Here is a 26,868-nt window from a genome sequence, read left to right as displayed (position 1 = left end):
TCTGGTAACTATGACATAACAAGGCATGTGACCTCTACTGTCAGGTAACTGTGACATAACAAGACATGTGACCTCTACTGTCTGGTAACTGTGACATAACAAGACATGTGACATCTACTGTCTGGTAACTGTGACATAAATAGACATGTGACCTCTACTGTCTGGTAACTGTGACAAAACAAGACATGTGACCTCTACTGTCTGGTAACTATGACATAACAAGGCATGTGACCTCTCCTGTCAGGTAACTGTGACATAACAAGACATGTGACCTCTGCTGTCTGGTAATTTATATATAACTCACATAACAAGACATGTGACCTCTACTGTCTGGTATCTCACATAACAAGACATGTGACCTCTACTGTCTGGTTACTGTGACATAACAAGATATGTGACCTCTACTGTCTGGTAACTCACATAACAAGGCATGTGACCTCTACTGTCTGGTAACTATGACATAATAAGACATATGACCTCTACTGTCTGGTAACTATGACATAACAAGGCATGTGACCTCTCCTGTCAGGTAACTGTGACATAACAAGACATGTGACCTCTGCTGTCTGGTAATTTATATATAACTCACATAACAAGACATGTGACCTCTACTGTCTGGTAACTGGGACATAACAAGACATGTGACCTATACTGTCTGGTAACTGTGACAAAACAAGACATGTGACCTCTACTGTCTGGTAACTCAGATAACAAGACATGTGACCTATACTGTCTGGTAACTGTGAAATAACAAGACATGTGACCTCTACTGTCTGGTAAATATGACATAATAAGACATGTGACCTCTACTGTCTGGTAACTGGGACATAACAAGACATGTGACCTATACTGTCTGGTAACTGTGAAATAACAAGACATGTGACCTCTACTGTCTGGTAAATGAGACATAACAAGACATGTGACCTCTACTGTATGGTAACTATGACATAATAAGACATATGACCTCTACTGTCTATAGACATGTGACCTCTACTGTCTGGTAACTGTGAAATAACAAGACATGTGACCTCTACTGTCTGGTAAATCACATAACAAGACATGTGACCTCTACTGTCTGGTAAATGAGACATAACAAGACATGTGACCTCTACTGTATGGTAACTATGACATAATAAGACATATGACCTCTACTGTCTGGTAACTATGACATAACAAGGCATGTGACCGCTACTGTCAGGTAACTGTGACATAACAAGACATGTGACCTCTTCTGTCTGGTAACTGTGACATAACAAGACATGTGACCTCTTCTGTCTGGTAACTGTGACATAACAAGACATGTGACCTATACTGTCTGGTAACTGTGACAAAACAAGACATGTGACCTCTACTGTCTGGTAACTATGACATAATAAGACATATGACCTCTACTGTCTGGTAACTATGACATAACAAGGCATGTGACCTCTCCTGTCAGGTAACTGTGACATAACAAGACATGTGCCCTCTACTGTCTGGTAACTGTGACATAACAAGATATGTGCCCTCTACTGTCGGGTAACTCACATAACAAGACATGTGACCTCTACTGTCTGGTAACTATGACATAATAAGACATATGACCTCTACTGTCTGGTAACTGTGATATAACAAGACAAGTGACCTCTACTGTCTGGTAAATCACATAACAAGACATGTGACCTCTACTGTCTGGTAACTGTGACATAATAAGAAATGTGACCTCTACTGTCCACTTCCTGGAACATGCAGCCCATAGGGCCTGTCTTGTTCATCTTTAACATAATGATAAACTCTTTCTGCTCTCGCTGTCCTTAAAATTATCATATATATTACCCTGAAAACAGGCTATGATCATGATCATGGTCAATCATTTAAACAATCTGATAACCCTTAATTTACATCTTGCAAATTACACAACAAATATCCTCTCCTTGATCCACATTTCTGAAGATATAATTCAAAGAAAAGCTGAGGGCACATCATCACACCAGCTATCTGGTATTTTGTGTCAGGTAGAGTTATACAGTCTTTTGAAGTAAAACTATTGGATTTAAAAGCTGGCTTCTTGCATAACAAGTTGATGAAAACTTAAATACCAGTTTGTGATAGGTGTACCAGAAACATGTAACTAGTCATAGACCTTGATGTAAGACATATGTTACTGAATACAGAACAGGTAATCTGTAAATCTTCTTTGTTTTAATGAATGTCAGACAATTACAGCACATATCAATAGTATATACATTTTATAGGCATTAAAAAGGTGAAATAATCAAGTACCACACAAACATTCAAGCATGAACTGACACTGAGGCATGACCTGCCTACGATAAAAGTCAGACACTCCGAAAGGAGAAAAGATATACTAAATCACTGGGATTTGCAAGGGTATTGGGAATAGACATTTGGTGGAGAATGCGAATAGACATTTGGTGGAGAAAGAGGACAATCGTAGCAATATCGGGGTAATACAGAGAGAAATGGCAAGTTGGTCAGATTTAATGACAAGGAAGTCCAAACAAGAGCAAGGTAATGACAGGTAGCATGCATCTGTTTAAAGACAGATAACAGACAGATGCCCATATAAGGACGAAAAAGTCAAGGTAACAGACGGATGCCCCCTATAAGGACACAGAAATCAAGGTAACAGATGGATGCCCAAATATGGGCAAAATCATTACCAGTTATCAGTCCAGCCTCGAGACCTGGAATTCAAAGTTTTCAATTAAAACTTATTTTTAACTTAAGTTTTTCCACTACTCTCTATTGATGTGACACAGTTCAAACAAGTTCAAGATAACAACTTATCATTACAAATGTATTAACACCAGAATTCTTTGAGGAAAAGAATTGATTTTTATTGCACTTTTTTTCTTAAAAGTATTTCCATATCTGACAACACATTTATAACTCTCACCCCAACACAAGGACAGACTCACTAGTCTATTAACACAGATATTAGCATTGTTAGAATTATTCACATACTTTATAGAAATTTAAAAATGATGATTGATGTCAATAAGAAAATATCCATCAAAAATCCATACATATTTTATATCTCAGAGCAGGACAAAAAAACACATCAATAAAGTAGAAGCAATTGTTTCATCTTAAATTTTATCAAATGGGAAATAAATTTGATCACATTTTAAATATGTGCCTATTACAATGATAAGAAAATACTTGTGTATCCTAGCTGCTACATTGACTCTTAACCAATGCATTGAGGTCAATCAAATCTTATTATTATCAGATAATCTTTGTTACGTATAATAGTGTAAAAAAGTCATAAAATGATTCACCCATACTCTGGTGTCACATGCATTGCTGGGCAGCATAAACATCTAGCTCTATTATGATCTCTGATGTTTACTTTCCGGTTGGTCAAGATAAATATCCTTGTATATTGTAATTCTGAAGCTTGAGCTTTGATGTATATACATTGTAATTCTGAAGCTTGAGCTTTGATGTACATACATTGTATTTCTGAAGCTTGAGCTTTGATGTATATACATTGTAATTCTGAAGCTTTAGCTTTGATGTACATACATTGTAGTTCTGAAGCTTGAGCTTTGATGTATATACATTGTAATTCTGAAGCTTTAGCTTTGATGTACATACATTGTATTTCTGAAGCTTGAGGTTTGATGTACATACATTGTAATTCAGAAGCTTGAGCTTTGATGTACATATCTTGTAATTCTGAAGCTTGAGCTTGGATGTACATACATTGTATTTCTGAAGCTTGAGCTTTGATGTATATACATTGTAATTCTGAAGCTTTAGCTTTGATGTACATACATTGTATTTCTGAAGCTTGAGGTTTGATGTACATACATTGTAATTCAGAAGCTTGAGCTTTGATGTACATGTATTGTAATTCTGAAGCTTGAGCTTTGATGAACATACATTGTAATTGTGAAGCTTGAGCTTTGATGTACATATATCGTAATTCTGAAGCTTGAGCTTTGATGTATATACATTGTAATTCTGAAGCTTTAGCTTTGATGTACATACATTGTAGTTCTGAAGCTTGAGCTTTGATGTCCATACATTGTAATTCTGAAGCTTGAGCTTTGGTGTATATACATTGTAATTCTGAAGCTTGAACTTTGATGTACATACATTGTAATTCAGAAGCTTGAGCTTTGATGTACATCCATTGTAATTCTGAAGCTTGAGCTTTGATGTACGTATATTGTAATTTGTCTGTAACAGTTGCAACTGTATACCAGACATATATACTGGTAAGTGTATTACATGCAATCAAATATATATTTATCCTTCAAACCTTTAAATGTCAGATCAAATACACAGGTACACCTTGTTCGTGGAATCAGAATTCACTACATTTACTTATTTATCTACAATAGCAGTTTGACAGCAATATATGAATAATGTATTCAACCTAAACAGCACTCACTCCCCAATCCCCCCACCCCCCACTCCCCCCACCCCCGATCCTTTTTCCAGTCAAAGATTCCATCTCTTCACTATAATTTACAAATTACTAGGAAAGATTAGTGATAATGGTTATTTTTGAAGTATTGGAAGGTACTTAGATCATAATAATTTTTCCTAATTCTAAGTGTCCAGGGTGTTTTTTTAGGTAGAAAAATATGGTAGATATTTTAAGTTGCATCATACAAATATTAACATACATAGATCGACAGAACAGTCAAATTTGAAAGAGTAAAACACAATATAAGATGTGATTAAAAAATGAAATATTTTTTTACAAACATTACATGAGAAATAAAATGTATGTTAGTCAAAGACTTTGCTTGAGTTTCTGAAAATTTTGATCCTGAAAAGGATGTAATCAAAAAACATTTAGTGAAGTCAACAATCAAGTACAAAATTATTCTTTAAGATAATCGAGAAACTTTAAAAGCTTTGAAAGATATTCAACAGCAGGAAAAACAAGTTAGGAGAATGAGTATATTTTACAACTGACTTATTTGTGCTTTATAACGTTTTATTGATTAATGTTATTTGAAGTGAAATTTGAAGTACAGCCCAGTGTGTATGTCCCCTTTGATCACAGGAAATCTAATCCATACGTGCATACATGTACAACGAAAGATCAATGTCACGGAAAGGTTTGGTCTGTCGTATCGATTGCAGTGTTACTAGTTGTGATACAATATTATGTACACCCTACTACCTGAATATACTGAAGGTATACTGGTACAATACTGGTACAATTACCTGAAAAACAGTGTTATAGGACCATAGATCGTGAAATCATGTTTTACTTATGTAAATATATACATATACGCATATGTACTTGTTAGATTTCATATACAAATTCCACTCACCAATTAATCTAATGATTGCATTTTACATTAGTACATAAAGTAACTGTACTGTATAATTTTGCCGACTCTCTGTCTCACTGTACGGTAAATATTCAGTAAATTGGTCAATTAAGAAACTCTTTCTGTTAAGTACCTATAAATCAGTATTATCTGACTAAAATCGTAAATGTCAAAATCACAAAAACATGCAGCATAATTTTAATACAATTCCACTCTGCCTACATGTGACATGATGCACCTTCAAACCTACACACTACCATCATCCCTAGAGTGTGTGACACTAGGACTACACAAGCCCACTACTATAACTTATAGGACTGGCTAAACAAGCCCACCACTCTCCCACATGTGACTATAACTATGCACAATCTCACTGATCCTCCTGTGTGTGACTACACATTCCCACTACCCTAGGCCTGTGACCACAAACCCACTACTCTGTTATATGTGACTATAACTACACATTCCCACTATTCTTCCCATGTGACAATACAATCCCACCACTCCTACAATATGTGACTGACTATACAATCCCACTCCTCCCAATGTTTGTGTGATTTGTGTGACCAACTATACAATCCCAGTCATCCCATATGTAGCTAACTACAATCCCACCCTGTGTGTGACTAACTAGGCAATCTCATCACATGACAAAACTTCACAATCCCATCCTGTGTGTGACTACCTAGGCAATCTCATCACATGACAAAACTTCACAATCCCACCATTCCTTACTGTAACATGTTGATTTACTTAATCGCATCAGGTTTCTTTTCCTGTAAATCAAAACTAGCATGGTTTAACTAAACATTAACGCATAGATGCCATTTTGTAATTACATAAATGTCTTTTGAGTGCATCACGTCACTAAGACTGGCAGGTTAAAATTCAAACCAAGCAAACAATGACTCCAGTTAACACAAGCATGCAGTAACACAATACCAGCAATTACCATTCTCCAGGTAGACTTTTGTCTATACTTTTTTCTACAGGTAGACTGCAAAGAAAATTCACTTCCAATTTATACACACAAACCAACAACAAACAAGCTTACACCGATTGCTATACAAGTCATGGTGCGTGATTGGATGAGCACATCAATGATATCAGTGGTACAAAACAATAGCGATTCATTCCTACACCTGGTTTATATTGTGCTTTCATGTAAAACATTGAAACAAGAAGACAGTAATTAAGGTTTGTTACTGGGAAAATAAGTCAACACATTTAACATTTAGTAGATGGACGATTGAAATTTTGGTACCTCATGGTGGGTCTTTCACATTTTATCTTGTCTAAAAGACTTTTTTTAACCTTTATTGGATCTTTTTTGTATTTATTTTTTTCTTAAATTTGCCCTTATTTTCCTCCGTGTATATTTTTAGCAAACAGTGAAAAGAAATATATAAAGCTGCTTAAATCAAATAAGAACAATCACTTAAAAGATACACCATGTATGTTAATTAGGTGATACATGAAACAGTGGAGGAGGACGATCAGTGTGACGGTTATATAGTCTTTAACAGTGACACTCTTCTGTAATGAAAAACACTTCACATCTTCACTTCTGCTAACATCTGATGTCTAAGGAAAAACAAATATTCAATATGCTTTCTTTCTACACTATTGCCAGTCTATTGGCCACAGATAATTAACATGAATGCAAGAAACTGAATCCTATCTTTCAAAACTGAAAGAATTGTCTGAAATTGTGGGTATAATGTTCAACAACCCACATTTCTATTCAGGTCAAATATCAAAACCAGATACTGCAACACAAGACAAACTACCTATGTATCTGGAAAATTTTCTCTCAAGAAAAATCAGATGTAGACATATTGCAGGACTCTAGTCTAAAACATGAGGAGTTTGCTGCTACTCTAACATATAAAGACTTTCCCCGGGGGTTGGGTGTATCTCACAGAGGGTCAGATGGACCTACCCCAAGTTCTTTCCTCGGTGAACATCACTGCTGGCCAGGGAAGACATCGACCCCTGCTTCTTTAGCAGACGGGCCGCCTTGTCGCGTGCTACATCACTCGTCATGGTCACCACAGCAACTTCAGATTATTGCACTGAAAAATATCAAAAGGAAATAAATACCACCTGTCTATAAAGACTACCTATCTATAAATAAATACCACCTGTCTATAAAGACTACCTATCTATAAATAAATACCACCTGTCTATAAAGACTGATTGCCTGTAAAATCCACCTGTTTACACATATGTCCACAGGACCATTATGTGTATAATTAAGAAATAAGTTGCAAAACATACTATCTAAAGAATCCTCAAATGGTGTCTTCTATCAAAAAAAACACATGTGAATAAAGACTGCCTTTCTATACAGACCACCTGAAGACTGTTTCTTGCTTTCTTACTTATTAATTGGTAGTCTTTATGGCAGTCGTGATGTATGTATGTATATGAGACTTCAAAGAAGTCCTCTTAATTACCAAGTGATGTTAATGACACAGTAAAAGTCCCTTGGATAACATAAAGAAACATTTACCATCAGGATAAACTAGCTATTAGGTTAAAATATCATGCATGCTGATGGCACTTTATTTTTTAAATGACATGCCTTTGAAAGTCGACATTTCATATGATTAGCTGCTGTGAAAAACATGTTTTATGCATTGTATTGTCTACACAGGTTTGCCTATTGCCAACATCTACCACATGTTGATCCTGTTTTGTTGTTTGTAAGTAACTTACCTGGCATTCATTAATATCTTAACAACTTATATATCATATTCAATCTACAAATTATCAAAACAGGAGACAACAAGGTGGCAACCAAAGGAAATGTGTTTGAAAATGAAAATTCACTTGAGTTGAACACAGATGTTGTTTTATGAATAAACTAAAATTCCATTAATAGCCCTATCTCAGTGGACATTTAAATCATCAGACGGACACCTGGAGATCAAAAGATCGAGTGATTTAACGTGAGTGAAAGTGAACACAGGTAGATTGTCTATTTGTAGCTGATAATACAGTACAAACATGGGACAAAAGCCAGGTAAAGTCAGGATGGGGCCATTGTGTGACATGTTTACCTCGCTTACTTTTGTCAATACAGATATATAGATCATGTCATTAACGCTATACATAACCGATTATAATATACTAACAGATAATCTACCGTTTATAATCCCCCTCACAAACCTGTTAAATAACATTGACCTTTCCTTGGCTATCATACACTAAACAACTAACAACAAAGTACCACACTACCGCGCAATAAAAAAAACTCACTACCAAAGTACCACACAACCACACAATGAACAACTCACTACCAAAGTACCACACAATCACACACTAAACAACTCACTACCATAGTACTGCACACTAAACAACTCACTACCATAGTACCACACAATCACACAATAAACAACTCACTACCAAAGTACTACACACTAAACAACTCACTACCAAAGTCCCACACAATCACACACTAAACAACTCACTACCAAAGTACTACACACTAACAACTCACTACCAAAGTACCACACAATCACACAATAAACAACTCACTACGAAAGTACCACACAATCACACACTAAACAACTCACTCCCAAAGTACCACACAATCACACACTAAACAACTCCCTACCAAAGTACCACACAATCACACACTAAACAACTCACTACCAAAGTACCATAGTACCGCACACTAAACAACTCACTACCATAGTACTACACACTAAACAACTCACTACCAAAGTCCCACACAATCACACACTAAACAACTCACTACCAAAGTACCACACAATCACACACTAAACAACTCACTACCAAAGTACCACACCTTCACACAATAAACAACTCACAACCAAAGTACCACACATTCACACACTAAACAACTTACTACCAAAGTACCACACATTCACACAATAAACAATTCACAACCAAAGTACCACACAATCACACACTAAACAACTCACTACCAAAGTACTACACAATCACACACTAAACAACTCACTACCAAACTACCATAGTACCACACAATAAACAACTCACTACCAAAGTACCACACAATCACACACTAAACAACTCACTACCAAAGCACTACACAATCACACACTAAACAACTCACTACCAAAGTACAACACAATCACACACTAAACAACTCACTACCAAAGCACTACACAATCACACACTAAACAACTCACTACCAAAGCACTACACAATCACACACTAAACAACTCACTACCAAAGTACTACACAATCACACAATAAACAACTCACTACCAAAGTACCACACACAAAACAACTCACTACCAAAGTACTACACTACCGCACACTAAACGATTCACTACCAAACTACCACACTACTACCATCCTCGATACTCCAGGAGTTACGCTCACTTACACTCTCTGCAACCCTGAATATGCAGGAATATGCATACTGACTACACTGCACCATCACTATACCACTTCACTACCACCACATTCCACAATAGTATACCATTGGTATAGCATGTGGTATAAAGTGGTAATATGGTGCCTAGCATGGTTATGTGGAATGTGGTAGGGTAGTGGTAAAGTGGTGGTCAGTATGGTTGTAGTAGGTTGGTAGAGTGGTGGTCAGTGTGGTTGTAGTGTGTTGGTAGAGTGGTGGACAGTATGGTTGAAGTGTGTTGGTAGAGTGGTGGTCAGTGTGGTTGTGGATTGGTAGTCAGTGTGGTTTTGGGGTGTTGGTAGAGTGGTAGTCAGTGTGGTTGTGGTGTGTTGGTAGAGTGGCGGTCAATGTGGTTGTGGATTGGTAGTCAGTGTGGTTGTGGTGTAGTGGTGGATTAGTGGTCATTGTGGTTGTGATGTGTTGGAAGAGTGGTGGTCAGTGTGGTTGTGGATTGGTAGTCAGGGTGGTTGTGGTGTGTTGGTAGAGTGGTGGTCAGTATGGCTGTGGTGTGTTGGTAGAGTGGTGGTCAGTGTTGTTGTGGTGTGTTGGTAGAGTGGTGGTCAGTGTGGGTGTGGATTGGTAGTCAGTATGGTTGTGGTGTGTGGGTGTTGGTAGAGTGGTAGTCAGTGTGGTTGTGGTGTGTTGGTAGAGTGGCGGTCAATGTGGTTGTGGATTGGTAGTCAGTGTGGTTGTGGTGTAGTGGTGGATTAGTGGTCATTGTGGTTGTGATGTGTTGGAAGAGTGGTGGTCAGTGTGGTTGTGGATTGGGGGTCAGTGTGGTTGTGGTGTGGTGGTGGATTGGTGGTCATTGTGGTTGTGGTGTGTTGGTAGAGTGGTGTTCAGTATCGTTGTAGTGTGTTGGTAGAGTTGTGGTCAGTATGGTTGTAGTATGGTGGTGGAGTTGTGGTCAGGGTTGCTGTGGTATGTTAGTAGAGTGGTGGTCAGTGTGGTTGTGGTGTGTTGGTAGAGTGGCGGTCAATGTGGTTGTGGATTGGTAGTCAGTGTGGTTTTGGGGTGTTGGTAGAGTGGTAGTCAGTGTGGTTGTGGATTGGTAGTCAGTATGGGTGTGGTGTGTGGGTGTTGGTAGAGTGGTAGTCAGTGTGGTTGTGGTGTGTTGGTAGAGTGGCGGTCAATGTGGTTGTGGATTGGTAGTCAGTGTGGTTTTGGGGTGTTGGTAGAGTGGTAGTCAGTGTGGTTGTGGTGTGTTGGTAGAGTGGCGGTCAATGTGGTTGTGGATTGGTAGTCAGTGTGGTTGTGGTGTAGTGGTGGATTGGTGGTCATTGTGGTTGTGATGTGTTGGAAGAGTGGTGGTCAGTGTGGTTGTGGATTGGGAGTCAGTATGGTTGTGGTGTGTGTGTGTTGGTAGAGTGGTGGTCAGTGTGGTTGTGGACTGGTAGTCAGTGTGGTTTTGGTGTGTTGGTAGAGTGGTAGGCAGTGTGGTTGTGGATTGGTAGTCAGTGTGGTTATGGTGTGTTGGTTGAGTGGTGGTCAGTGTGGTTGTGGATTGGTAGTCAGTATGGGTGTGGTGTGTGGGTGTTGGTAGAGTGGTAGTCAGTGTGGTTGTGGTGTGTTGGTAGAGTGGCGGTCAATGTGGTTGTGGATTGGTAGTCAGTGTGGTTTTGGTGGGTTGGTAGAGTGGTGGTCAGTGTGGTTGTGGTGTGTTGGTATAGTGGTGGTCAGTGTGGTTGTGGTGTGTTGGTAGAGTGGCGGTCAATGTGGTTGTGGATTGGTAGTCAGTGTGGTTGAAGTGTGTTGGTAGAGTGGTGGTCATTGTGGTTGTGGATTGGTAGTCAGTATGGTTGTGGTGTGTTGGTAGAGTGGTGGTCAGTATGGCTGTGGTGTGTTGGTAGATGGTTATGTGGAATGTGGTAGGGTAGTGGCAAAGTGGTGGTCAGTATGGTTGTAGTAGGTTGGTAGAGTGGTGGTCAGTGTGGTTGTAGTGTGTTGGTAGAGTGGTGGTCAGTGTGGTTGTGGATTGGTAGTCAGTATGGTTGTGGGGTGGTGGTAGAGTGGTGGTCAGTGTGGTTGTGGATTGGTAGTCAGTATGGTTGGGGTGTGTGTGTGTTGGTAGAGTGGTAGTCAGTGTGGTTGTAGATTGGTAGTCAGTGTGGTTATGGTGTGTTGGTTGAGTGGTGGTCAGTGTGGTTGTGGATTGGTAGTCAGTATGGTTGGGGTGTGTGTGTGTTGGTAGAGTGGTAGTCAGTGCGGTTGTGGATTGGTAGTCAGTGTGGTTGTGGTGTGTTGGTAGAGTGGTAGTCAGTGTGGTTGTGGATTGGTAGTCAACGTGGTTTTGGTGTGTTGGTAGAGTGGTGGTCAGTGTGGTTGTGGATTGGTAGTCAGTATGGTTGTGGCGTGTTGGTAGAGTGGTGGTCAGTGTGGCTGTGGTATGTTAGTAGAGTGGTGGTCAGTGTGGTTGTGGATTTGTAGTCAGTATGGTTGTGGTGTGTGTGTGTTGGTAGAGTGGTAGTCAGTGTGGTTGTGGGGTGTTGGTAGAGTGGTGGTCAGTGTGGTCGTGGATTGGTAGTTAGTATGGTTGTGGTGTGTTGGTAGAGTGGCGGTCAATGTGGTTGTGGATTGGTAGTCAGTATGGTTGTGGCGTGTTGGTAGAGTGGTGGTCAGTGTGGCTGTGGTATGTTAGTAGAGTGGTGGTCAGTGTGATTGTGGTGTGTTGGTAGAGTTGTGGTCAGTGTGGCTGTGGGGTGTTGGTAGAGTGGTGGTCAGTGTGGTTGTTGATTGGTAGTCAGTATGGTTGTGGTGTGTTGGTAGGGTGGTGGTCAGTGTGGTTGTGGATTGGTAGTAAGTATGGTTGTGGTGTGTTGGTAGAGTGGCGGTCAGTGTGGCTGTGGTGTGTTGGTAGAGTTGTGGTCAGTGTGGCTGTGGGGTGTTGGTAGAGTGGTGGTCAGTGTGGCTGTGGGGTGTTGGTAGAGTGGTGGTCAGTGTGGCTGTGGTGTGTTGGAAGAGTGGTGGTCAGTGTGGTTGTGGATTGGTAGTTAGTATGGTTGTGGTGTGTTGGTAGAGTGGGGGTCAGTGTGGTTGTGGATTGGTAGTCAACGTGGTTTTTGGTAGAGTGGTGGTCAGTGTGGTTGGGGATTGGTAGTCAGTATGGTTGTGGTGTGTGTGTGTTGGTAGAGTGGTAGTCAGTGTGGTTGTGGATTGGTAGTCAGTAGGGTTGTGGTGTGTTGGTAGAGTGGTGATCAGTGTGGTTGTGGTTTAGTAGTCAGTATGGTTGTAGTGTGTTGGTAGAGTGGTGGTCAGTGTGGCTATGGTATGTTAGTAGAGTGGTGGTCAGTGTGATTGTGGTGTGTTGGTAGAGTTGTGGTCAGTGTGGCTGTGGGGTGTTGGTAGAGTGGTGGTCAGTGTGGTTGTGGTTTGGTAGTCAGTATGGTTGTGGTGTGTTGGTAGGGTGGTGGTCAGTGTGGTTGTGGTGTGTTGGTAGAGTGGTGGTCAGTGTAGCTGTGGTGTGTTGGTAGAGACTCACCAATACCTTTATCTCTGTCATACTTAACAGATCTAGGTCGGATACATCACCATTCCCTCAGGCTAAATATTCCAACATGTATTTATCTGTTTATAGACTACATGTACTTGCAATCAAACTTATAACTTCCTTCTAGAATCTTTTTATTACAGTCATACATTTTAATTTCATAAACTCAACTGCAAAGTAGAAAATGTATTCAAAATGTATTCGATCATAAATGTTTTTCATTATCAATTAGGAAACTTACTACTAAAAAATGTAGATTTATTCCAAATAACAACCTCATTATACCTAAAATTGATCCTGGAACCAAATTATCAGATTTCTTTAAATATACTGTTTATTGTACCAGTTCAGGCTTCATGTGCATCACTGATTTTACAGATCTATTGATTCAGTATGGTGTTCTATAGAGCATGATTTTAGATTTGATTTTTAAACTTCCTGATCTATTACATATATAACTGTATATGCTTTATAGTGTTTATATAGTCAATAACAAATCTATTATTCCGTTTGTCTGTTTTCAGGGGTTTTATATTTTTGCAACAGCTAAGGTCATATCATAATATTAATAAAACTGTCTTTGTATTAAGATATATATTCAAATTTTAAATTTCAATAAATTTCATTCATTATGATGGTAAGATGTAATTCTCAAAACAAAATTGTTTATAGATGTTTAAACGAAAGTACATGTAATTTAAATTTCATGTCATAAATTTTATAAACTTATTACCTCTTGTAAAACAAGCAAATTATATGGTTATCTCGTCTTTGAACTAAAACCTTTATAATCAAGAAACCTATCTAAACCAGACTTCCAACTGATCAATCCTACTCTACATAAGTCGCATAATGCCATATCATATTTGACCTAGTAAGGGTATCGGTTGAGGGTATAACACTTCAAAAATGGACGTGCTACCATACTTCCCAGAACGGACTTTAATGAAAATGGGCCGAACGTAGACACATTTGCTTTATACAACAAACCTCATACAACTCGAATTTTGATTCCTTCTACAGCAGAGGTGTCTTAATTCTATGCCGAAGTTAAATTTCCCATAAATTGTGTGGTAAATTTTTCTGCATTGGTCACAGTATCAGCAGATAATATATCATGGTAGGTTTATTTGTTTTTATTCAATAACTTGTCTGAACTAACACGCCACCATTTTGCTGGTTGCAGTTGTCTAACTAAACAAAACTTACAGGACAACTTTCAGGAATTATAAAATCTGAAACAGTAAAAGTTCAAAAATTTACAATGAAATTTAAAGTTAAATTTCTAAAATCCCAAGGGGCATTCTCATTAGAGTGGGTACCCTTCTTATTATGTCAAATGTGGTATTTCCACACATACAGGTTGATACCTTAAAAAATGTTATTTATAAACTATTGCTAGCCTATAAATACAGCTAAAAATGGCCTTTCTGCTATCTACTTGGTCTTTTTTACAAAGACTCCAAACCAAAAACAAACAAACAAATTGTATTTCAATATGGATCCATCACTGTCAGAAATATGTAAATATTATCATCTGTGTTGCTCAATAGTGACCAATCTTTATTAAAAGGTTTGACATTATTTCACAAAAGAACTAATTCAATGTCCTAGGTTGTATTTTCTACTGTTAACTAGTTTCCATTTTAAGTTAAATGAATTATTCAAAACTGTATTATAAGTGATACATTTTGCAGAATAGATTGTAATGAGTAATGACAGTCCCTATCTAGTAATTTGAATCCACTCCACTAAAATTTATATGCAGGCCATCAAGTATTCATACAAGTGATTCTAAAACTTTCTATTCCAGTCCGCTGTTGTCCTTCATGAAGGATACATTACTCTTATCTATAAACTATAAAGACAGAATTCTGTTATTATAGAATTACATGTGCTATAACAATTAACGAGGCTTCACAACACCATGTTTGTAGATTTCCCACAATATCTACTCAACAGCAACAATATCATCCATATTTAATGGGGCCTAAGTGTTTTTATTATGTGACAAACTTTTCCCATCTGCACATTAAGAACCAAAATTGTGTAGTTCTACATCGTAATCTGTGGAATTGTGTAGGGCATTATTTAGACGGCTATTGAAAATGATGGAAATTTTATCATAGAACTTTAGCTAGAAAATTTATTAATTTAGATTTTGGCAATAAACCAGATCCTAGAAGTATTTTTATTTTATGGCAAAATAGTTTTCAATCGAGATTCCCTAAACATCTACAGTACAATAGGGAGTCAATGAAACTTTCAGCAATCTTTATCTATTTGAAACACTCAGATACACTGACAAGCAATCAGGCTAAATAGCTGTATTGTTCTCAACAAAAATGTAGCTCTATCCCTCTCCTTTTTGTGATCTGTATGACATAATAATCTATTCTATCACCCCTCAGACTCCTTTCTGTGATCAGTATAATACAGGAATATCTATCCTTATACCTCTATACTTACTACAATCAGTAACCAAGAATTACAAACAACATTATAATATACAATCTATTGAACTCTTGTTGACACTGCACATTAAAATTCCACATAAAGTGTCAGTGACAAATATTCAGTAAGTACAGCCACTGATATGTAAACAAATGCATATATCAGCGATTGAGTGCACGTTGAATTACCTCGCTACCAAACACATGTACTTGATTCAAAGCTAATCAGGATCTGATCTTACAGATAAGCTAACAAAAAAGTCATCAGACCGTTCAACAAACTGTCTTAAAAAAATATCCTGCAGCATACCACTTGTCGACACTTATTTTACAAAAGATATTCAACTTACATAAGTTACATGGATATTCTCCAGTTGTATCTGAATTGGTGGCTTCTATCAGTGTATACTGTGTTATTTTAGGAGATTTCCAGTTATGAATAAATGCTTAAATCCTGTGTTTGGGGTCTCACAGCTAACCAGTTCTTTATTAGAATGATATAAATTTAAAATCTATTGTGTTTTATGATTAAAATAAATTGATGATTTATATTCATAACCGACAGCCAATACACAACAACTGCCAAAGCTGTTGGCAGTGTTACCAACTGACAGGACCAGGCCACAAAAGTCAGGTGTTATATTACCGAGCTGTCGCCACCCTATCACACAGGTTGGGAGATCTAATAAACATAGCTGTGTTACTGTATATCTCTAGCTACTGTCCCTACAATTTGGTGCCTACCTGAAACAATATCTATACTAGCAGTGTATGTTAAATTTATGGAATTAAAAAGATAGACTATGCCAACACTACCAATATTCAAAAAAAATACTGACAACTTCCTGAAAGTATCAGTCCAACAGCATTTGATTTTGATTTTGATTTTAACCTGCAGTAAGCCTAAGAGGCCAACTGTTACATATGTAATAATCTCTGACTGCATTTCTCACGAATAGATATAGGTGCAAGGACTTATTACCAGGCATGGGCTTATATTACTGGATAAATATGTAAAATATGATGCAAATTGACGCATGGAGAAGTATTTTTTTTACCCAAGGGATAAATACATTTATCTTAAAACTCTGTTTAAAGGTTTGACAAAATATACATGTAATTATATATATTGGTTTTGATTTTGAGATACTACAACGGAGCCAGATTTACATGAATAAAAAAAAATATTAACAATTTTTTCACTGTAGCATAAATATGTTCAAAAGAATTGATAACATAATTGGTCTCAATGAACCATGCATTTCTGCATGAAGATCACATTTTAGCATTTGCATTCCATATTTAGGCCAAACAAAATAATTGTTGTGTTTCTGCATTTTGTCGCTGAAAAATTAGGATAGGCAGGTATGAAAACTTCTTTTTTACATACAGGTTATAAAGACAGTGTTTCAGACCATAACTACGTACTTATTCAAAGTTTAAATATGGTAGTCAAAAACCCAGTGTTGGTAGGAAAAATGGGAAAACATTACTGACAGCCACCTACAAACATACCTTCCAACATCTTAGCCGAATTCAATTATGGGAGCCTTCAAAGATTCCTGATTATAAAGCTCTGAGGCAAAAAGAGACTTTTTAGAAATAATTAAAATTTGTTGGAGTAGAACTGTGGTCATTATGAACAGAAAATAGGGGATATATTAGGTATTCACACTAACTGCACTTTAAATTAATTATAAACCAGCCTTAAAATTTGGTTCCCGTTGATTTTCAGCAATATTTTGCTGTTTAAAAGATATGAAGGGTTACTTATTTTTCCAGCATCAAAGAAGTTCTAAACTTTGAATGTATACCACCAATAAAAGAAATTCTAAAGATGTGTGCCCATAACAATAAAAAATAGATTCAGATTTATTATGTGTGATTGTGGATGTAGTATATACAGGTGTATTAACTGTACAGGTAATGGCAAGGTAATATGTGACAACCTTTGGTGTGAAAGTAACCAATCCTTATAATTTAAGTTTGCATAATACTACTGCATAAAATGAATTACTTGCAACATTTTTTCACCATTTATGATATAAACACAGAATAAGAGGAGCACCAAGTCTATGTTGTTATTCCTAATATTTTGTTTATTTACATTCCCATTTATTTTTATTATTTTTTCTAACATCATTTATATTAATCAAACATTTTATTTTACACTAAAACAAACTGAACTACAAGGTAAAATTAGCAGGTAGGTGTATTTTTCCCCCTGTAAAGTACATGTACGTGAAACGACTTGGCGAACACATGTCTGTACGGACCTACTACACACATTCACTTCACATTCCATGGAACGACACGCCACCTAATTAATCCACAACGGGAGTTTATGAGCATTAAATGTACCTTACCTGAACACTGTGTCATAGCTAAATAATAACAGATACATACCACTTCCTCGTCTTCTTTAGCTCAGATAATATACAGATGACAATGTGAAAATAGGAGAATGCAGTCAGTGTCTTCAGTTGCTTGGAGACTAGATGCTGTTTTGTGGCACGAAAGAAACAATCTCGAATTCGTAACAGGTGCCCGTTGAATGAGATCTTTCAACTTGTTTATTTTAAATAAATATTGGTTCTGTTATATATTTATTAGATTCCCATTGATTTTCCCACTACTAGTTTTTATTAAATATGTGTAAATACTGGTACATTAACGAAAATAAGATTTCGGATTTGTCTTGACATATCCTTACGTGCTTTGAAATACGGGAAACACCTTCACGCCATTCCTACAATAAAACGTAACAACGTTTTTCATTAGCCATGGAATTTCCTAACTGTCCAATCAGCAACTTCCTATCAAAATATCACAGCTGAGCAATATGGCTACCTGAGATGTCGTTGTGGCAGGGATCAGGTGGAATTAGTGTAGATAAACGATGTATTTCCCGATTGGATGGCCTAAATATCTAAAAGAAGCACAGAGAAATTCCCCACCACTCCAATATGTTATCAGTAACTGTGATCGAATGCTATTTGCTGTCCTTACGGAGGATACTTTGAGTATTTGGTATTGTAAGGTAAGAACGAAGGAGAAAGTGACAGTTTCTATGACATTTTCAGATGGCTTTTTATACACGAAAGACATAGAAACGACCCAATGGAAGTATGTTATGGGCTTTTCTGTTAATTATTATTTGTATTTAATGCAACACAAACTCTGTTAATTAATATTTGTATTTAATCCAACACAAACCTATAGGCCTAGATAACTGTTTATCTATTTCCCATTAGTTTTCTTCGTAACTACAGGTTTTGTACATTTTATGTTGTTGTTCATCACCCCACCCCGTGAGTATGAGTGTATCTAGTGTAATATACTTTATATTATTCCCTGCATGTTGTTTGATTTGGAATAAATGCGCTTGATTAAAAACTATGCTGTTATACTAGGGAATGTAGGAATGCAGAAAGAACAGTTTCTTTGTACATACAAAAAGGGAGAGGAACAATTTAATGACCACCAAGTGCTATCCAGTACAATGATGGCCATCAAGCCTGGCCATACAAGCCCATGTATGTAAACATGCCTGCCAACTCTGGATATAATGAAAGAGGGTGATGACCCTCAGGGCCTCTTTTGAAAACAACAAAACTAAGAAAAGTATATGTAGATTTTAAACTTTAATATTTTAATGATGTAAAAGGTACATCCTACATTCCTTTAACTATGCTTCCAGCAGATCTAGCTGATCCTCATCCTCAATACCAAGTTAAAAGCTGAAAAATAAAAAGATTTATCAACAAGACAACTTATAAAATTAATTCATAATAATAAGTATGATACTGTGTTTTCACAGGCATTTTTTATGTCAATTAAAATGGTCCTGACAATAAGATGTCACATTCTTCTCATATAAAAAAACCATTTTGTTTCTGTCAATAAAAATAGTCCTGACAATAAGAAGTCGCACCCTACTCATAAAAAAAATATCAGTTTTTTCCGAGAAGGGTTTGAATTCTTATTGCCAGCTGGATCATTTTGATTGAAAGAAACAAATCATCAAATGCCTGTGCATGTTTTTGGATGTCTAAGTAACGTCATTTTTAGCACCAGATCCAACTGAAATATGTGATCAACAAAAGAGTGCAGAATGGAGCGTTTGGACTACGACCGCCATACTTTATACACTATAACTCATTTTCCTATGACATTTGATATGTACACAATTAGCTTTTGCTTTTGCATTTCGTGTAGTAGAACCTGCAAGTCCCGATAACGACTTCTTCCTTCAAGAAGGCATAATTACCGTCAAAATACGATCTATACTACGTAAATACAATTGTAAAAACAACTCAATTATTCGTTAAAACACCTCACTAATTACTTGTCGGTAAGTTCAGTAACAACAGTCTTTATAAAAACATTTGTAAAAACAGTTCTTATATGTATATGTATATAACTCGCAACTTACCTTTCGGTGAGAAACGGAAACAGGGAATAGATCGTCTTTCATTTGACAAAGGATGGAAAAGTCTAGATAATTCCGAGTGACTTCGGTAACTTCCTAACTAATATATGAAAAGATTCTGGGCGAAAACGGGTGAAATGGACGAAATCCGGGTCAAAATCGTAACCCGGTGGGTGAAGGGCTTAAATCCCGGGTGTAACCTGACAAAATCGGGTCACTTGGCAGATATGTGTAAAGCATAACATGCTTTCCAACTGGATTTCAGCGATATACTTACCAAGAATCAGAACAATAGGTGTTTTTAAAAGAATAGGAATATATGTTATTATAAGTGTGTATGCCTTGTGTAAAAGAATACACAAGCTTCTTAAGCTTGATGCTGAATTATGCATCAACATTGGTCTGTAACCAGAACTGTATACATATATATACATCCTGGTGTATATGTATTTAAGTACCTAAAACATACAATACCCATTTCTCCTATTTTATTTTAGATTTGTAACTAGTGAACATTTTAACATATAATCAGTAAATCACCAGTCACATGTGTATAAAAAAATGATACTACAATTATGATTTTCCAAAAATAGTATGGAGTTTGAATTCTCACTCAGGCAATGAGAAATGACACTCAGGAGAAATTGAAAGTAACAATATTATACAAAATTGAGAAATGAAATTAATGACATAAACTGCTATATTATAGCAGGTTATTTGTCAGGATCATTATTGTTTTGTTTGAAAAACATTGAATTTACAGGAATATGATGGAAGAAGTAAAATGTTCAAACTAAGTTTCATGTCAATTATACAATTTAGGTATCATTTTTGTATTTTTTTAATACAAATAAGAAATCATGTTAGGTTTTGACCCACCGGTAAGTGCCTACGTGATTAGAACTGATCTGAGTGGGATACTACCTGGCCACCCCAGGCATTGATCATGAAATGGCACTTGTTTGGGAAAGTTCCTGTTCTGATACAAGTGAAGGTTAAGAATTAAATCTGCCTGTTTAGAAACTTTAACTCGGGAAATCTATATATCTATCATAACTTTTACTGCTGAACCTTGAGAGTTTTTGCATATATTATAAATTACGAGTCATGATCATAATTCTGGTTCCATGAACACAATTTGAAAATTCTGAAAAAAATCAACTTACCGGTACATGTATCTGACTGCCCTATCATTATTCTGGATGAAGTGTACATGTCATGTGGGCCGATCAGAGGGCTAGGCCGGCTATTGAGGGAAACTCAGAGACTACACTGATCTTGAAATGTGATCAAATATATTTTGATTAAACTTCATATACCATGTGCAAAGGGGATACAGTTTTACATGTTATTGAAAGTAACATATACTGTATTGGGACAGTCAGCACGATCAAAAGGGCCAGATAAAACAGGGTCAAGTCAATACTAAACCTAAAAACTGATTCACAGATTTTATCTTACTTCATAGAAAGCTTATGGTCAGTGGGATTCAATAAGTGTATGCTTGAAGGTGATGCAGGAGGCTGAGGGATAGACCCATAGAACCAAAACACTCTCCACTCATCCCAGGGGGAAAAACACTCCCCACTCATCCCATGGGAAAAACACTCCCCACTCATCCCATGGGAAAAACACTCCCCACTCATCCCATGGGAAAAACACTCACACTTATCCCTGGGGAAAAAACACTCCCCACTCATCCTAGGGGGAAGAAACTCCCCACTCGTCCTAGGGGGAAGAAACTCCCCACTCATCCTAGGGGGAAGAAACTCCCCACTCACACTCATCCCTGGGGAAAAAACACTCACACTCATCCTATGGGGAAGAAACTCCCCACTTATCCCTGTCTGTCTCTGTCAGATCAAGAAATCAAATTTAAAAGCACCCACAAACCCAAAAGTACCACCCACTTAACAACATATATAGCAATACTTTCTCCAATCGACCCACACAACTTAAAATACTCCATACTCATACAGATTAAGGAACTGAAATTAAAACACTCGGACCAAGGAACAAAAAGAACATTCCCAACTCAAACTACAGAACCAAAAGTTTCCTTACTAAACTCAACCTACAGAACCAAAAGTCTCCTTACTAAACTCAAACTACAGAACCAAAAGTCTCCTCACTAAACTCAACCTCCAGAACCAAAAGTCTCCTTACTAAACTTGACCTACAGAACCAAAAGTCTCCTTACTAAACTCAACCTACAGAACCAAAAGTCTGCTTACTAAACTCGACCTACGGAACCAAAAGTCTCCTTACTAAACTCAACCTACAGAACCAAATGTCTCCTTACTAAACTCAACCTACAGAACCAAAAGTCTCCTTCAGCTTACTAAACTAGACCTACGGAACCAAAAGTCTCCTTAAGCTTACTAAACTCGACCTACAGAACCAAAAGTCTCCTTACTAAACTCGACCTACAGAACCAATAACTCTTGACACTCTTCAAACCAAACAGTACTTAAAGTCAGATGTGAAAAAATTTGAATGTACATGTATTAATCATTTGCATATTAATTTACATACGTATCACCTTAAACAGATTCCTTTGTTGCCTGACTCAAATTGTTTATAGAACAAATATGTGGATTAGTCGACAATAACAGAAATTATAGAAATGCTCGAACTCATGACTTTTGTTTATCAGATTATTCAAACTTTCGTTAATTTCAAAGTTGAAAAAGTAAACTAGCCTACTTTTAAAAGATCAATCTGTCATTAACTTTCATATGTAAAAAAGCAAAACTTTCATTTAAAAAGATTGAATTTAAAAAAAAAAAAAAGAGTTAATTACCTGTAAGTAAGTTTGCTATTTAAGTCATTGTGGAATCTCTAAGTATAGTCCGGATTGCAGTGAGGATTATTGATAGTGTTGTATTGACCAAATCTGTTTCAACTTCCCCATATATACACATGTACACTTGTCCTGATGCACTGTGGCATTATTTTTTTAGTTTAATTTCAAACAAGAACTGTTTAGTATGAGATGCTGTCTTTTTACAAAGTAATTTTTTCCCCTTCCTATCTACACTGATTTTTTTAAGCATTCAATTAGTGGAAGTAATGTTTTTCCTTCATACTGTATCTATACTTGTATGCTGATGTTTTTTAGAGCCGTAAGTGTAATCTTGACAATGATGATTGATGGTCATAGTTGATATATATACATTAATAGTGCTTAAAGATAATAAATCTGGAGCCTATCCGGGTTTTCATATTTTCGGTGTTCCTGCTATGAGGAGATCAAACACCTCACCTTTTGTAGATTTAAAGATGCAATCTGTTTTTATCAGTATATTAAATTGTAAACTATGACTGTGAGGCATGTCTGCAATGAAGCGTGACAACCAACTAGACATTAGATGCCCCACTAAATATAAGTGTGTCAATTTGTTAGTATGTCTTGTTGCCCTCGGCAGGATGTTTGAATACTGTAGTTAACCTCTTGAGGATTCTTACCTTACATATTGTTATATCATCTTTTATGATGATCTGTCAAGGCTCATGATCTGATGACAGAACATTTCCCCTTTGATGACAGAGCTATATGTAGTTGTTTTCATTTAGCAAACATTGTTAATGGATGTTTGCACTACCTGTTGGTGATAGATGTTGGAGATGGCTAAAGTTCTTATTTCTCTCTTCAGGTAAATAAACCAAGAGTCAATACCATAGTGTGTTCTCTATAATCATGTACTCCAGTCCACTGTCTCTAGTTAAGGATCCACGTACCACTGCTAAAAAATGGAATTATGCATTCAGGTTTTTTTCTCCATTATCCCTATATATGGCTTTGATAAATTTATCATTTGTGAAAAGAAAAGTTTACCATGCAGGACTTTTATGAAAACATAATGGAGGTGAAATAAACAAAATATAATCAACAAACGAGCAAGACCGGGATTCTAACCCTGGACTTCAGATTGATATATACCATTTGCTGAAACCTATTAAGCTTACTTACCTAGGCAACGGAAGTGTATGAGCCCAAATATACTGTACAGCTAGTTATATATATCCAAACGGAAGTTAAGGGGAGATTATACTTTCTCTTACCCTGGACAGGTGTATCCGCATTTTTACCGGTGTGAGATTTCCTTGTCTCGCCCTAGGGTTGAGACGGGGGGATTCCCCTATTCCTAACAATGGCATGTCGTCACATAACAATACAATGACGTCACGTCAACAATCCATCAACATCACGTCAACCCTGAATTTAGCATGTAACGTTATCATTACATTGTGCATATGATACACAATTAAAGAACAGGTTAAGAGAAAAAGAATCATTCACCCCCTTGTGGGTGAGAAGGTGGAATCTCAACCCTCCGGGAAAGATTCTTTAGTTGTCAAACACTCGGCAAAGCCTCGTGTTTGGCAACTTAAGAATACTCCCCCTCGGGTTGAGATTCTCCTATCTCACCCCCAAGGGGGTGATAGATTCTATTAGTATTTAGGAAAAACTGCAGTGGGACAGGGATCCTTAAACTCAATAGTAAACTTCAGCAGAATTCCCTATGCCTTGTGTTTGCTCAAATTTGGGTGGTTTTAATTTCTTAAAAAGGTAACAATTATGGCTGCAGTTTTTTTGGGAACAGTATTAACTCTTGTACCATGTCTTGTGCATGTATTGCTGGGGAAGACCTGGAGAACTGTTTCCCTGGGGCTGCTACCTATATATAGGCAGATGTGTTCCCAGCAACTCGGGGGGTACAAAGGTTAAATGAAATAAACAATCATATTAAAACAACAGTTTATATGCTTGCATTGTGTAAAACGTAACAGCATGCAGTTTGTTTCTCCTCCCTACACTAGTATATACATTTACACTGGGATTTCAACAGGTTTTCCCTTTTTTTTTTACAAATATTCTAGTTTAGTAGTAGCAGGGTCCTATTTAACATTTTATGCCTCCACATTTATTTATTTATTAATCAAAGTCTTAACGGTCCAACAACACGATAAATTGATCGGCCACAAGGTAGAAGCTGTATAAATTATGTATATCCACATGATAATCCTGGGGGCTTATGTATTTGTTACCTATGTCTGGCCAATCATACATCCGAGTCAGTGTCTCACATTTATATTGAACACATGTTTAGTGTACATGTATTCAGATGCCAAATGCACCTAAAGTTAAGGTCAGTGTAACTTTGGCCTTAGGCCTGATATACCCGGTAGGTACCGTAGCTCAGGCTATCTGGCATCTGATTCGAAAACAATAATATAATAACCTCTAAATACAACCTTTAGAATTCAAATTTTAATGAAATATATTCGAATTAATGAGGTATGTTTGGAAATAACTTTCGTTATCAGGGCAATTCTGGAGTCATTAAGGGGCTGAAATTTGTCCCCATTCCCAGTGGAAATTGTTGCTGGTATTTCCCAAAATCTGGTAAACACAAAAAAAAACCACAAAAATCAGTATATGTGACCCCCCATCCCCCAATTCCAAAGCCACAGGCCCCAATAAAAAAAATAGTGAGAAAATGCCATGACCATTGGCCTATCACCTAGTTAGCATTTAATTAAGTATCAGGGAACTTGATCATGAAATACTGTAAAGAATATGAACAATGCCTCATTTGGTTAATATCCTTTAAAAAGATGTTTTTGTGTTACAGCCCACAGTACAGATTGTGAACTACACCCAGTCACAGCGCGACCTTGCCTCCCTAGGGGGATTCTGCCTGGCAGAATGGAAGCCCGACTCTTCTATGATCGCGGTCATGGTGAGATAGTCCTTTCTTCCTTTCAAAATTGTCAGTAGAACTTCATATATATACAATGCAATAATCACTTTATTTTACATGTATTTTATTTTGTGAAACAATCATGATTCTCATTTTTATTCGGGGCCGCGGTGGCCGAGTGGTGAAGGCGTCTGACTGTTTTGATCACTAGCCCTCCACCACTGGGTCACGGTGGCCGAGTGGTGAAGGCATCTGACTGTCTTTGATCACTAGCCCTCCACCACTGGGTCACGGTGGCTGAGTGGTGAAGGCGTCTGACTGTCTTTGATCACTAGCCCTCCACCACTGGGTCACGGTGGCTGAGTGGTGAAGGCGTCTGACTGTCTTTGATCACTAGCCCTCCACCACTGGGTCACGGTGGCTGAGTGGTGAAGGCGTCTGACTGTCTTTGATCACTAGCCCTCCACCACTGGGTCACGGTGGCTGAGTGGTGAAGGCGTCTGACTGTCTTTGATCACTAGCCCTCCACCACTGGGTCACGGTGGCTGAGTGGTGAAGGCGTCTGACTGTCTTTGATCACTAGCCCTCCACCACTGGGTCACGGTGGCTGAGTGGTGAAGGCGTCTGACTGTCTTTGATCACTAGCCCTCCACCACTGGGTCACGGGTTTGAGGCCTACATGGGCATTTGTAAGGTACTGGCCGCAGGTTGGTGGTTTATCTTTGGTTATTTTCTTTGCCTCCTCCATCAAAACATGACATATCCTTATAGGTGATGATAGGACCTAAAACAAGAAATCAAACCAAAACGATAATTTTTTATTCGCTAAACTTGTACTTGAATTTGCAATTGAGAGGATGTTATCAGCATTAATAGTATAAGAAATGAATATTTGTGAAGTATTTGAATCTGCAATTGAAAATGAATATACTTACATCTCCTTTCTTCAGGTTAGTAAACTATGACTGCATAAAAGTTAGTGCATAGTCAGTTAAGGCTCCAAATATTGATACTTATTTCCAATATGGTGCTGTTCAGACTTCATCGAGATAACAGTTCAATGACAATCATTGC

At 37.4% G+C, this 26,868-nt stretch overlaps 2 protein-coding genes across 4 annotated transcripts in view; one reads left to right on the top strand and one right to left on the bottom strand.

Moving 5' to 3' along the window:
• LOC110456599 (tctex1 domain-containing protein 1-B-like) overlaps nucleotides 1-18,157 on the bottom strand; it is a 32,306-nt gene extending 14,149 nt beyond the window's left edge. Inside the window, exons 1-4 of one of the 3 annotated variants that reach the window (XM_021507427.1) lie at nucleotides 18,061-18,157; nucleotides 7,246-7,378; nucleotides 6,256-6,300; nucleotides 2,664-2,687 (exon numbers count right to left, since the gene is read on the bottom strand). In XM_021507427.1, the coding sequence (XP_021363102.1) occupies nucleotides 2,664-2,687; nucleotides 6,256-6,300; nucleotides 7,246-7,349 (173 nt within the window). In that variant the 5' untranslated portion in view covers nucleotides 7,350-7,378; nucleotides 18,061-18,157. The remainder of the gene's footprint in view (nucleotides 1-2,663; nucleotides 2,688-6,255; nucleotides 6,301-7,245; nucleotides 7,379-18,060) is intronic. The other 2 variants (XM_021507428.1, XM_021507429.1) reach the window with 2 other exon arrangements.
• A 342-nt stretch (nucleotides 18,158-18,499) lies between these two features.
• The window catches only part of LOC110456589 (RAB6A-GEF complex partner protein 1-like), a 33,890-nt gene continuing 25,521 nt past the window's right edge, over nucleotides 18,500-26,868 (top strand). Inside the window, exons 1-2 of the mRNA XM_021507411.1 lie at nucleotides 18,500-18,694; nucleotides 25,726-25,833. Of these exons, the coding sequence (XP_021363086.1) occupies nucleotides 18,554-18,694; nucleotides 25,726-25,833 (249 nt within the window). The 5' untranslated portion in view covers nucleotides 18,500-18,553. The remainder of the gene's footprint in view (nucleotides 18,695-25,725; nucleotides 25,834-26,868) is intronic.

The sequence above is a fragment of the Mizuhopecten yessoensis genome, unplaced genomic scaffold (assembly GCF_002113885.1).
Source record: "Mizuhopecten yessoensis strain PY_sf001 unplaced genomic scaffold, ASM211388v2 scaffold8811, whole genome shotgun sequence".
Taxonomy (NCBI): domain Eukaryota; kingdom Metazoa; phylum Mollusca; class Bivalvia; order Pectinida; family Pectinidae; genus Mizuhopecten; species Mizuhopecten yessoensis.
Note: the sequence above shows the minus strand (reverse complement) of the source record. Positions and strands in the feature narration are given on the sequence as shown.